Consider the following 14,092-nt stretch of genomic DNA (forward strand, 5'->3'; position numbering starts at 1 on the left):
TCCTTTTTACCACTGAAGAATAGATTTGGCTGGATTATGCCTTCAATGCTAATCTATCTCTGTGTGGCCAAACAGATTTTTGGAACCTTTGTGTAGCGTATTTATTTTCTGTTCACTTCAGGCCAAATGTTATAATGTCATATATTTTTTTGGCACGTACAGGGTGGTGATGTGAAAAAAGTTAAAGAGGAGGAATTGGAGTGAAGAACTCTGATCTAGACCATTTGAATTGAGATTGACATTTGATGCAATTAGGTCATGGCTAGCTATACTTGCATGTTCAACTGCTGAATTTTATTTTATTTTATTTTTACTTTACATCTTGATTTAAAATTAAGGATCGTGTTTAAAATTCTTCAACAGTTCCAAAAGAATATATTGTGAAATATGACCACAATTTTATACCTTTTTAGTTAATTCTGTTGGCTATTTAAATAAACTTAATTTCGGTCTTCCTTCTACTGGTAAGCACTTTTCTTTTTATGCCATTTTAACAGAAAATGCATTGCCTTTTTGATTGTAAAAAGGCCACACTCCTTAAGCCTTCTGTTGAAGCTAATGATTAGTAACGTTTCTGTCTTGAACCATTAATTTTATACATTTAGCATAATATCCACTCCTCCTTTGCCTGAACATGTTTGAAAGTCCTTGTTATTTCAAAGTGATGGGACAGACGTACTCATGTTTCACGTGCTTCTTTCTGTCGCTTCTAGTTTTAGAACAAAAAGTTAAGTGCCTCTTTCTACTCTATTTTCCCACTGTACAGATGACAGCATCTCAGCTGCGAGTACGTCTGATGTCCAGGACCGTCTCTCAGCCCTGGAGCTGAGAGTACAGCAACAAGAAGATGAAATCACTGTGCTAAAAGCAGCGTTGGCTGATGTGCTAAGGCGTCTTGCGATCTCTGAAGACCATGTAGCTTCTGTGAGAAAATCAGCACCAAGTAAAGGTAAGCCTGTATTTGGGGGCTCTTTCTAGAGTCAGAATGTTATCACTTAGAATGTTTTCCGTTGATCACTTCTTTTTTTCTCTTTTCTGTCTCATTGGAAAGGCAGGTGTATTTTGAGCTGGAAGGGTTAGTTTTTTAAGAGTGGCTTTATAGTATATGGCTGATAGATATCTGAAATATGCTTATAATTATAATTTTGCTGTTTGCTAACATTTTTATGTACTTAATGTCCCTGAAAATTTACCTTACTTCTTGTTAAAAGGTTCCCGTTTTAATTTAAACCGTGAAATGCTTTACAGCTGCAATCTTTAATCTGCCACTGGAGGTTCTGGGACTTATGAACAGCTCTTGAGTCTCAGCTTTGACTTCATCTAGAAGTTATACAACTGAAGGAATCTACTAGAGGCTACATTTCCCCCTGCTCCTAAATTAAAAAAAAACCAAACAACTAAACTAAACAAAGACCCCAAAACACATTGCCATCAAATAAGGAAGTTTTCTGAATATAGTTAGGTTTTATTCAGCTACAGAGATAACTCATCAGCACTAGGTTTCTTGTAAGGAATAGCCATGTAGACGCTCAGCGATATCTCTTTTGTGTAGTGGCTAGTAACTTTTACATTGTAACTTAGAAAGATATATGATTGTTTAAAAGTAAAGAAACTGGATGCCGTTTGTGCTAATTTTCGGCATACTCCACCCCCCACCCCCCACCCCCCCCCATGAACATTTCCTTTTCTATTCTGGAGAGCTATCTGAATCGAGTTATTTGAATTTGCTCCAACTTAAAATTGTGTATTCAGAGAGAACTAAGGCTACATCTGTTTGTGGTACATATTAAGCTTCTGATTAAATAAAAGTTTAGGTCATACTTCAGATAATTCATGGTTCTGATTCACCATAAATGCATGTATGCATTTATGCAAACCATGCAGCGCAGAGTTTTCTGGGCTCAATCCCTGTATTTCAGCCTTGAATTACGCCCATTACACCAACACCAGTATAACACTGAACACATCATAGCCTATGTTTGTTTGGGTGGCTGGGTTACACGGGCTAAAAATGCAAAAGCTGAAAATGCTGAAAGTTTCAATTATTTTAGATGTGACAGAGAGATCAAATTCCTTAATCAAGTGTTTCTGCAGTCTTTCTGCCAGATGGAAGGAAGTGATGATGCCTAATTGGCTTGGGATCTGAATCCTACCGTTCTCTCTTGCTTGCTAAATGGTAGACTGTTGTCATCCCAGCTTATAAAGGCAGCTTTTTAGTACGCGATATGCATCTCTGGTCTCGTCAAGATTGAGACTTCCTTCTCTAACTCTCTGTAAATAGAGCTTTAGCAAGTATTTTGACTAAATCGATCTTTGCAGTCTGCTGTCCATTAAGACAAAAAGAAAATGTCCAAGTGGAAGACTGAGGGCAAAAAAAATGTGTCCAACATAGGACCTTATTCTTCCCATTTAAATGCAGAGGAGCTGGGATATTGCACAACCATGGCTAAAGACCTTTGTCTTGGAGCTAGTACCCAGCAAACTCCGTGCACTGGCAGGGCAAATGTGCTGTGTTCTGCAAAATGCCTTGGGGCCATGTCCTTACTGGGACTCTGGGCGTCCTGGGGCCATATGAAGTTCTCCAGGTGAATTTGTTCAGTGAAAAATAAATTAATTATTTCTCAGGGGGGAAAATATGTGGAATATCTAAATACCTTCAGCTTTGTGCTATTGCATCTTTACTGTTTAATGACAACAGCGTGTAACTGTGAAGAAAGAGATGGGGGCTGGGGCAAACATGTATGCATATGAGCTAATACATTGAACTTAAATGAATTATGACTAATTGCCACTGTATTTAATTTGTGGTGGATGTGTCCCCATTGTGTTCAGCAACATATTAACTTCATTGTTTATCATGAAATAGGCTGCATATAGATGGTATAAAGATGTCACAAAAGAGAATGTTCACATATGGTCACTGGAATTTTGTACAAGTGTAAAAGTGGACTTGAAGAATGAGCTTGAGATTAATATTGATTTAAACTTAAACATCAGTATTTTAATAAATATTTCAAAACAAGTTTGTACATAGCTTTTTGCAATACTGTAGGTTCTACTTTTGATTTCTGTATTTTAGGTTCATTCAATAGATAAAGAACCCTTGAAATGTTTTAACAAAGAGTAATGTATTATTTTTGTGGATGAGTACTATTGGCAGATCTGAACTGTCATACAAAAATAATAATCCAAGTAGTCACTGTTAATTTTTCTTTGAAGTTTTTTATGGGTACTAGTTGAGTCATGGTTGCTACAAAGGTAATTGTATTCCTCCAAAACTCTCTTTGGTGTTCGTGATCTTGTCAAGAATCTGGATTTCTGCATTACAACCATTACAGTTTCATGGTAAATATTATAGATATGGGGGTTTTTTAAAAAAATGCTGAGGATTTAATTCACAGAAATATTTGTCTCAACAGCAGCCCTTAAATACATGCTGACATAAATAATGAGCAAAGAGAATAGATGTGTATATATTTCTGAATACATTGAGAAAAATGTGTTCAATTGGCAGTATGGCAACACGGTGAGATAAATAGTTTTAAAATAAACTGAATTAGCAAGAATCATAGTACCGGAAAAAGCCAACTTGAATCTTTCCGTCAAACAAGAGTTTTAATCTGAGTAAGAGACAATATCTAACCTAGTTCTAAGGGGTCTTTCCTACTTGTTGCTGAAATGAGTTTGTCTAAAACCTCTTCATTTTTTTATCTTGTTGAAACCTCAGCAGTGTCTTTGAAGAGAGGTTTTTCATAGGCTAAAAATAAGTGTTGTGAACGGATCACTTTTTCACTGATTTTTTCACTGAAGTTGATGGCCAAAATTAGTTCAAAAAGAGATCTCTTCATCCTTTGTGTTGGTTTGTCTGCATTGCATATCTGGTGAGCTAATTCTATTCTTATTTTTCTTATCCCTTTATTTGAGATTGACAGATTGAATCAATCATAGCTGAAGCTAAAATTTTTTTGCATTATCCTTGTAGTCTTTTCCTTTTTTCCTGCGTTTCTGTTGTGTGCTTATTTTGAACTTAGTTCAGTCTTCAGTGAAAAAATTCAGGTGGGCATGGGTAGATTTTTATTTCTAACCCATGGGCTATCAGTCAGGAGGTTACTATCTAGGATTTTATCTGTCTAGCCCTGCCTCGGAAGCAAGCTGCTCTTTGTGTAGGGATAGGTGATTTGCGAACTGTACGAGATAAGCTAGAGAGAGGGTTTTTTAGCCACCGTAATGCCTCTGAGTAAAGCATGAAGTGAGCATACTGTATGAAGGAAATACAAGCCCAAGTAGGGCTTGTGACAGAATTAGCACTTTGTCATTGCACAGTGAAAAGCAGACAGGGAGTGTTTGCATGTGGCTTGTTTTCTTCTTTAGTACTTCTCAATGCAAAGTCATCCTAAATAGAGAAAATCTTTTCAAAATAAAAAGGCTACGGTAGTACTTCTCCATCTCTGCACACAGCTAAGAATAGCTACACGAAGGAGAAATTACCAGGTCCAAAGGCAGTGTTGAGGATTAGAAATGTGAAAGGGCTTGATGAGGGAACAGGTTCCCAGCAGCTACAGGGTTTGGGGGGACTGTAGTGTGTGGGTGCATTTGTGGGTTTTGGTTTGGGTATTTTCCCTTTCTTTCGCTCTTTCTTTTCTTCCTGAATAGATGACTTGGTAAGAAGAATTTCTTTGGTGAGAAGTTCTTTGCTTTTGGCAGCTCTGCGCTCTTGTTGCCACATGTCTCTGCTGTTGATGCATGATTGATGCTGTTAACGTTCACAAAAAGTTCCAAAAACAAAGATTACCTGGACACTGAAGAAAAGGAAAGCATAAAGCAGTCTGGTACTTGAGGCTGCCAGCAAGATAGAATGGCTCACAGCTGGTGCCTGGTAAACCTATTAAAATCTTCCAGGGTGTCAAAATGTGTGTAACAGGAGAATTCATCCCTCAGGCTCTGGGTGTGGAGACAAGTCTGTGGCACACAGTGGCACAAGTAAAATATCTCAGACCAATCATATCACTGGGTAGGAGCTCTTGCCTGAAAAAGTGGCCATCTACCAGAAAGTACATCAGATGTCTGCCTAGAGAGAAACAAAGAGTTCATGTCCTTTTTCTGGAGTCAGAAGTAATGAGGAGGCTTGTCACAGGTTAAACCTTTGGAGGAACATTTCCTGTTGCTTGGACAAGAGTTGGTATCAGATAACTCCTATGCAAATTCAACTCATAAAGTGAAATTGAAGCAGTTTGCAAAAGGCAGTTTGCATAAAGGGATCTCCCATGGCAGTGCAGGCTGGCAGACTGAGAGGCATTTATTTTACTTAAAGCAGTGGTTTTGGGGACCTGCAAAAGCAGCCATGTACGGGGACGCAGATTATTTTTTATTTTATTTTTTATTTATTTTTTTCCTTTGTGCAGTGGATTTTCATAATAGGGAATTTTCCTGGGTTTCCTGCTCCCTTCTCTCGTGTGAAATAGCACGTCTCTTCAATAGGAAAATCCTAAGCAGTATCTTGCATCAAATTCCATCTCATTGCACTAATGTAAGCAAAGCACTTCAGATGTAATTTTCACCTTATCTCAACAATGGTTTAATTTCAATAACATTAAGTCATTTTGGTTTATATTAACAAAACTTGACTTCATTAATGAAAGCACAACATAGACTTACATTTGTGGTTTTAGTCTTAACAAATTTAATGTGCAGAATTGTTCTAATAACTGGGTACATGTTTATGTTGTCAAATCAGTAAATGTTAAAAGGAACAGAAAATATAAGCGTAGATAGGAAAATGCTTATGGTAGAGGTAAGATACAGGCTTTTATTCACGATATTAAAACTAACCTGGCAAGCTTATACATGTGTCATTTTACTCATGGGAATAGTCCAATTGAAGTCTGCAGGCTGTATGCTCACATAACAAATAATGATACTCTTGAGGTCTTAATGGATTTTCCAGGTACTGGTTTTAGTGCCATCTGTTCTTTCTGCATTAAAATTATTTTTCCCCATTTTTTCTTTCTTCTCCTCTGTCTTTAATTTCTTCTATTAAACTTACTATTTTTGATATTCTTCATAAATTTTCCTTTTTCAAAGAATTTGGATCTAGAGGGCATTAATGAACTACAGATCCCTAACCAGCTAAAACAAGTTTAAGGAAAGAGACCAGAAAAAGAAGAAAATGCAATTATTTTTTTTTAAACTTTTGTAACGTAATAATCTTGTTCATTGGAGAAGAGATTCAGAGCACTGTAGAGGAGTGTTTTTCAGTTGTGGTGATAAGTGTCCTTATTCTTTTTCCATATGCTTCTTACAGTTTTGGGCATGTTTTCTGCATTTGCGTGCTTTTTTTAGAACAGTGTGGGCAAATTCTCCTGAGAAGTACTCTGGTGTTCTACATGATGCTTCTCAAACTAAGAATTGCAGTGTTGGAAGAGTTAAATGGTGCCACTAACTTCTTCAAATAAAGCCTCTTGTTGTTTATAACACTCGAGTAGCTCTTCCATCACTGTTTGCCAGAGTATATCAAATTGTTTCAGATCACCACAGTTAAAGTTTTATTTTGTCTGCTTGGGTATAGCTCATTTGGCAAATGGTTGAGGAAGTAGATGGTGCCTCTGGGAAAATATGGCAAAATAATAAGATGGCAGGGAGAGAGGACGAAAAGGGCTGTGTGGTTTGAATAAGTAACTGGCTGTCCCACGCCAAAGTCGTCTTCAGTTTCCCTGGGTAGTAGGTTTTAAAATGCCTGCCCAAAGAGCCAAGTGTCAGAGAAAGGGCATGGCTCCCCTAGACTCTTAAGGGTTTTATGTCACTAGGAGGACCAGTTATAGTGAGAAATGTATGTGTTGCCGGGTTAAGTCACTAGCTATTAAAAAAACTTTGTAGGAAATCTCGAAATAAATATTTAATTATTCTTAACGTTGTAGTTAATTTATCTACCAATTGGGAGGGATTCACTTGCATCTCAAGATGTTTATGCATTATCTATATTGTCTCAAACTGTTGCATAGTAACATGCCTCTATTCAGATTTCTTTTCCTTTTGATAGGAAATGACAAATAACGTAAGTTTAATAGCCAGTTGTCAGTTGAGATTTGTCAAATTGGGCTTCAATAAAAAAAGTATTAAAAGCATCTGATTTTTTTTTCCAGCTAGATATAATGGTAAGAATAATAAAGTTAGTAAAAACTTAATTTTGTCTTAAAACTGGATCATTAAACAAGATAAAGTATAATCCATAGATAGTGAACTGAATTATTTTTTCCTGATAAATATTGGTCATTATTTGAGAACTAGTATCTTGCCCTGACCTGTAATGTTTGTTCATGTGATAGAAGAAGAGGACTTTTTTTTCTACTTAAGAAGTCTCAATCAGAATTTGACTCTTACTCCCGAAGTGTAGTAGTTGAGTAAAAGAAAACGCTGAAGAAAATTTTCCCGTACCCTTCAGAATAAAGTACTCGTTTTGAAAAGAGTTTTAGTGCTCCCAAGCTATTTCTCTGCCAGCATCTTCCATGAGACGAAGGACTTGACATCCTTTGAAATGGCTCTGGTACAATTTATTATAACATCTTGAAGTAAGTTTAGGATTTGTCATAATTTCTAGTTCACTTTTGATGTCGTTATTTTAGGAAGGAAGTGCAGATAAAATCTTACATTCCGCTACACTTAGAACTATTTCAGTCTGTTTTTCAGTGGCTCACCTGTGTGGGTTCTTCGGTGACTAATCGTGTGGTTGAACCCACACTGAACACTTCTTAAGCAAGACTGTAAGAACCCCCACTAAATTGGGTTCCTGTCCTTCAATCCATCAGTTTTATTTGCACAAAACCCCATGGCATGTAATATATTTGAAATACAGCAATCTTTGTCAAGTTTTGCTGAGAATGAAGTATTCTAAAGTTGTAGAAGGACTTGGATATTGTATGCCTTATTTTTGTAAACAAAAATAAAAGAGGCAAACTTAAAGAAAAACACTTCAAGTAAATCCTTTTTTTTTTTTTTCCAACATGTGATTTGTTGAGCTTTTTGTTATAAATCCACTTGAATGAAGTATCTAGAGAATTTATTTTAACATAGCTGTAGCTATTTACTTTAAATGGAAATTACCTGAAGAAGAGAAAAGAAGGGTTTGTTTTTTCTTTGGAAGAAAGGCAGTTTACGTCTCAGGATATCAGCAAACAAAGATATGAAGCAAATCGTTCTAGTTAACACAAGTAATAACATAATAAACTATATTTTAACACAAAACCCTGTAACTTTTGGGTTTGGGAAAAAGTGAATTACTAACTGATCCTTGGCTCTAGTACCTTGTATGTATGTTTGGAAAGAAAAGCTATCATGTTATCACAGGACACACATTTTCAAAACTTACCACTGTCTCTTACAGCTTGACTTCAGTTTTTCCCCAGTTAGCTAATCAAGGCTGATAAAGAGTTGGAAATAGATTCTTGGTTTGTTGTGGTCTGTTTTTTCTAATCCTACTTATCTTTCATTCACACACTTGTATACTTGACAGATGTTAATGAAATGCTTCTTTTGAACTCAACAGATACTATTCTATGAAAATTATCAGAACAGAGATGAATCCGTTATCCATAAAAAACATTTTTTACCACTTTGATCTCTGACAATTTGGATTTAATCCTGGTCTCCATACACTGGCTTTCATTTTATGTTCAGTTTATGTCTGGCTTTTGTTCCAAACTAGCAGATAAAGCTGAGCACTATTCAGTCTGAAAAATTTCAGACTGTTTATGCTAGCAGGTGACGTATGACACGATATTGGCAGAGATGTGCAATCCGAGTGCTGGGAGAACTCAATTGGTTTAGTCTATTGATCTGGAATTTTTTTGTTCTCCTATGCCGCTTTGTTATTTCCCGGGTCTCTAAAGCAAAGTTGCTTGACTGCTATGAAGGACTATCTCTGTAGTGAAGAAGGTTTAGAGCGTTGTTAATTTTTTGACTTTTTTGACTGTAGAGATCACAGAATCACAGAATTAATCACAGAACGATTGGGGTTGGAAGGGACCTCTGGAGATCATCCAGTCCAACCCCCCTGCCAGAGCAGGGTCACCTAGAGCAGGTTGCACAGGAACGCGTCCAGGCGGGTTTTGAATGTCTCCAGAGATGGAGATTCCACCATCTCTCTGGGCAGCTTGTTCTAGTGCTCTGCCACCCTCAGGGTAAAGCAGTTCCTACTCATGTTTAGATGGAACTTTCTGTGTTCAATTTGTGCCCATTACCTCTTGTCCTGTCACTAGGCACCACTGAAAAAAGACAGAAGATGTCCAGATGCCCTAGTTAAAAGTCATGAAGAGAGCTCTGGGTGGTTTGGGACTGGTGTGTCAGCTTCCCTGGGCTTCTGATCCACCTGGGAAGATCCTGGTTGTGTGTGTCTGACCCTGTGGGCAGCCAGGCTTCACTGCTCCACTGCCTGGGATGTGCACAGGGCTTAAACTTGCCCTTCCGTCTCACAGCTTAAAATCTAAATGCATTTTCTTTACATACAATTGCAGATTAATTGAATTTTTAATTTTTTCCCCCCTTTAAAAATAGGTATTCTAGAGGTCACTTTTGAATGCCCAGTTAAAATGGAATACATAGAGAGCTTGGAAGGGGGCTTGTTTCTTAGGGTTGTTGGGTTTAGGGTTTGGGGGGGTTTGTATGGGTTTTTTTTCTCCATTGTTTTTGTTGTTTTCTATATTTTATTGCACATTGAGTGTGGCACACTCAACTGTGACTGACCAAGATTTTGTTCTGGAGTGTAAGAAAGCGTGATATATTTTTGACACTTGAAAAAATCTGCCAGTGCAGTTTTTCCTCGATCTTGATGTTTTGGTCTGTGGCCAAATGTTTCGGTCACTTTTTCAAGAAATGAGTGATTGAAGAGATCTGGATTACGTGTAATTGTTAGTCATTTTACAGAAATTGTTTTTACTTTGATTCCAAAATCTTCATCTCAAACTTAATTTTGCATGTCGCTTGTTGAAATTAGGAAGTACTCTGCAGATCTACCATCAACATCCACTTTACTGAAAAAAAAATAACCCCAAAGCTGCTGTACAGATCCTTTTGTTATTATTACTATTATTATTATTATTGCATTCATCATTGCGTGGAGCAGAGCACATTCCTGTCATGGGTATGCATTGGTGTACAGTTTTATTTGTCATCAGTTTTGTCCTTGGATGTAAGCAGGAACTAACACTTTTCATACTTAGTAGGGGGAATTCTTCTAGCTACCATCAGTGAACAAAATAGCAACGTGCTCCTTGCTTGAGAAAACGGAGCAATTTTTTTTTTCCTCCATCTTATTAAGTTCTTATACCCTGTCTGTAGTGCCCCTGTTCTTTACACTTTCTGCTGAATACTTTCCCCACTGTCGTGAGAATTACTGCTATTTTGTCTCCTGATTCATGTTTCTGGAAAGCCGTGCTAGTGCTGGTTGGAGAGGCATTGATCTATTACGATGCACAGACGGAGATGTTAAGGTCATGTGCAGTTCAAGAGTGAATCATAGGCCTTGATATTATGCATCTCCACAAAGAAAATGGTTTACTTTGTCACTGAAAAGAAAAGAAACTAATTTATAGGCTTCTAATACTAAAAGTGCTTTTTAAGCTCGTGCACTTTTGTTCTTGCGTCTTAAGTTACACAGGGGGGTAAAAATCTCTCAAGCTTTAGAGGTTTTGTACAGTATATTAACTTTTAAAATAAAATCTGTATTCCAAATGTGTATATTGTGAATAAAACGGTCTCCAAGAAGTACCAGTGGGAAGGAAGTTGATTTATGCAGAATTTAGGAAGAACAACAATGATCTTTGCAGTGTTTCTGTATTTAAGCGTGTCTTTACTTTCTTCAGATTTCCTTTATTCTCGTTTCTGCCTGGGATATTCTGCATGCTCCTTTTGCCTTTCCTCATCTGAATTTCAGATGTGGTCACGTGCTGCTTGGTGCGTTTGAAGCGGTGTACGGTTAGCGCAGGTCAGCCCATTTCTGCCTCCATACATATAGTTCTGAAATCTAATATTCCCTTGATGGGTATCTCTTGTGAAGTGCTTGTTTAAAATAAGAATTAATTTGCCTCTCAGACCGCCTGATAGAGCTGCGATGTGACAAATGGACCAAATTGCTGGTTTTGTTCAAATGATGCATCTGTGCGAGTTTGCCCTCAGTGCACAGAGCAGTCGATTCCACCCCTGACTGCTTTTTTTACTCCTCGCTTTTATCTTCAACGTATGGCCTCATGCCTTATCTATCTCACACTATTCCAAGCCTGCCGTGAACACAGACCTGTTATTTTCCTGTCAGTCATGTCCTTCGTGCTTGTTGCTGAAGTCAGGAGTGGCTGGATATCACAACCCCATGAGACACAGTAACAACTTGCTGTTTGTGAAACGTGGATGTGGCACAGAGATGGGTCAAAAGTGACCGCTGAGTTTTGGATGGTTAATGTGAGATTAGCCCAGGGATTTTTGTGGGGGCTTCAGAGGCGAAAAGCACAAGTTTAGCACTTGGGGGGGGAAGGGGGCAAAATTCTTTTCTGAATAAGACCTTAGAAATAAGGCAGGCATGCAAAAAGGAGAGACATACAATTAGTGGGAAAGGGTGAAATGTCAGGTTCGAGTAAAATGCCTTGTATTTCACTGATGGTCTGTGGCAGAGGCAGGTTTGGGAGCTGATTGCTAGGCTACTGTTCAGCTCTTTAAATAGAAGAGCCTTCGTTCCCCCCGTCTTCCTTGCAGTCCCCTCCCACATTCACTGCATAGTTTCAAACTTCTGCAATGAGTGAAGTGGGCATCTGACAGACAACAGCCTTCTTCACATATACAGTCTTGATTTGTCCCCGGAGGGAGTCTGTAATGTTCACTGGATGCGGCAGATGTTCTACGGAGTAAGCTATATCAGAAACTTAATAACTATATCATAGTGCATATACTGAAATGTCAATACCTTTTTAATGTGGAAGGGGCAGCTGAAAAACTTGATTTTTGTATCCTTAGAGTCACAACCCTTAAATGACTTAATAATTCTTTCAGTATAGGGAGGGCTTCTGTCTATAGCTTCTTTGAACTTTACTAAAAAACAAACTGAAAACAACAAACCTCATGTGGTATATTATTTGAGCTGTGATGATTTTGAACAACAGAGTTGAAATAAGCAGATCTGCTGTCCCACAGCTGTTGAAGCTACCAGCTTCCCAATGCTAGCTGTAATCTAATTCTCCCTGTGGATCACAACTGGAAAGAGAGATGTGGCACGTTGCTGAATTAAAAGTATTTGCTGGCAGCATGGCAATAGAGAAGCTGACTCCTGTCAGAGCATATTCTTGCTTTAGTGTCCCAGGTCTCCCATCTCCAGCTGCCTAGGTTAAGGCTTTCATGAATGTTATGTCACTGGATATAGGCTAGGTGGTTGTCCTGAATGCTGGGGCTGCTGAGAGGTGATACCAGGTCCACATCGGAGAGCTTTGGTTTTTTCAGATGCATCTTTGGATACAGCTGTAAAACCTTGTGTTCTTCAATTATTTTTTTTCTAGGTCAGACAAGCCTCCGAGAAGCTATCTCCATGTCCTGTATAACTAACGGGAGTACAGGAAGCAGGAAAACAAGCCACAGTTCCTCTGTTTCTGTTGCCAGAAAAGAAACTTTTTCATCTGCTGCAAAAAGGTACTGACTTTTTATTTAAATTGTTTGTTTAAAAAAAAAAATACAAAAAATTCCAAACCAAACAACACAAGAGTTTGAGTTTTGCCTCTGCATGACCCTCAGCAGAGCTTCCTGAAGTCTAGTAAGGCACAAATAAACTTTGGAGATGTACCATGTTGTTGGGCTGCTTACAGCAGGGTTCTAAAAAGAATTCATAAACGGAAAGTATTTCTGTAGTGTATAGTGTCCAAAATGCATTCTGACTAAGGGACAGAACAGGCAAATGTATTTCCAATAAAAATGGAAATTTTTTCCTTCTGGTACTCATCTGCATGTTTTTTGGTTTTTTGTTTGTTTTTTTTTTCAAGGAAACTAAAGGACAAAACTGACTCCATTGTCTGGATGTTAAATAGCAGGCAATAGCAAAATAACTATGAAACAATAGTGAACTGTGTAAGATAAAAGTTTACATTTTTGTGTAGAAAATCTTAACCCAAAATATATCTACTTAGTCTTTATGAAGAATATCTGTATCAGATGACACTGCTTGAGTATTTGTAAGTTAAATGAGCCAAGTACCAAACAATAGTTTTTTTTCCCTCCATGTAATGGTTTCATCTGCATACAGTAAACAAAGTGTTTGTTTAACTTTCTTCTGTTACTTAGTGATTATGTGGCTTCTTTAATCAGTAGGTTTTGCACCTATTCCTGTTTGTTGGGAAGAACTGGCGGCCAGATACAGACACAGGACAGAGAATACTCTAATGTATAACTGCAGTAAATTATGTGAACAAATTCTTTGCCTCTGTAGAGTACTCTGGTAACTCCAGTGGCTGGATTATCTTCAAGTGTGAATGTAAATACTGTGCTATACAACAAGACAGGGAAATGATATACTTCAGGGAATAAAAATGCTGTATGCAAATATAAACTGTATGAGAACACCAGAAAAAGCTTTAGTGCCCTTCGGAATTTGGAAAGCAAGGGTAATGCCGTGCTTTTCACTCTTCTCCATTGTGTAGCATTGCATATTTTTCTTTTTATTGACTCCTTATGTTTACTCTTCAACAATAAATCAGAAAGTGATCACTTTATGTCTCTATCTGCTAGTGTGACAGGCACTGGGACAAAAAACATTCCTGCAGGAAGGTATTTCTTAGCACTTTTCCATTAATCTTACCCCTGTGGCTCTTGGCACTTTGATGAGAGCCAGTCCGGTTCCCGTGTTGTTCAGCCTGTGTTTGTGCTGAATCACCTTCTTGATTCATTGGCTGCTCAACGCTTGACTGCCGCAGAAGAGCAGAGCGGAGTGGCCGGCATCCCTTTCATCTGAGTTAAGGTCTTTAAAAGGAGACCTGGATAGGCCACAAGAGGAAAGCCTTAATATGCAGAGGGCAGCTCTCCTCAGGCACTTTCCAGGGTAGGTTTTGGTGGATTCAACGCATCTGAAGAT

General features: G+C 38.0%; 1 protein-coding gene across 3 annotated transcripts in view; it reads left to right on the forward strand.

The window, feature by feature from the left end:
* EML4 (EMAP like 4) overlaps positions 1 to 14,092 on the forward strand; it is a 163,689-nt gene that overhangs the window by 89,728 nt on the left and 59,869 nt on the right. For all 3 annotated transcript variants that reach the window (XM_074579551.1, XM_074579550.1, XM_074579554.1), the window contains exons 2-3: positions 767 to 949; positions 12,531 to 12,660. In XM_074579551.1, coding sequence (XP_074435652.1) covers positions 767 to 949; positions 12,531 to 12,660 — 313 coding nt within the window. The remainder of the gene's footprint in view (positions 1 to 766; positions 950 to 12,530; positions 12,661 to 14,092) is intronic.

Source organism: Larus michahellis, chromosome 3 (genome assembly GCF_964199755.1).
Source record: "Larus michahellis chromosome 3, bLarMic1.1, whole genome shotgun sequence".
In the NCBI taxonomy this organism is placed as follows: domain Eukaryota; kingdom Metazoa; phylum Chordata; class Aves; order Charadriiformes; family Laridae; genus Larus; species Larus michahellis.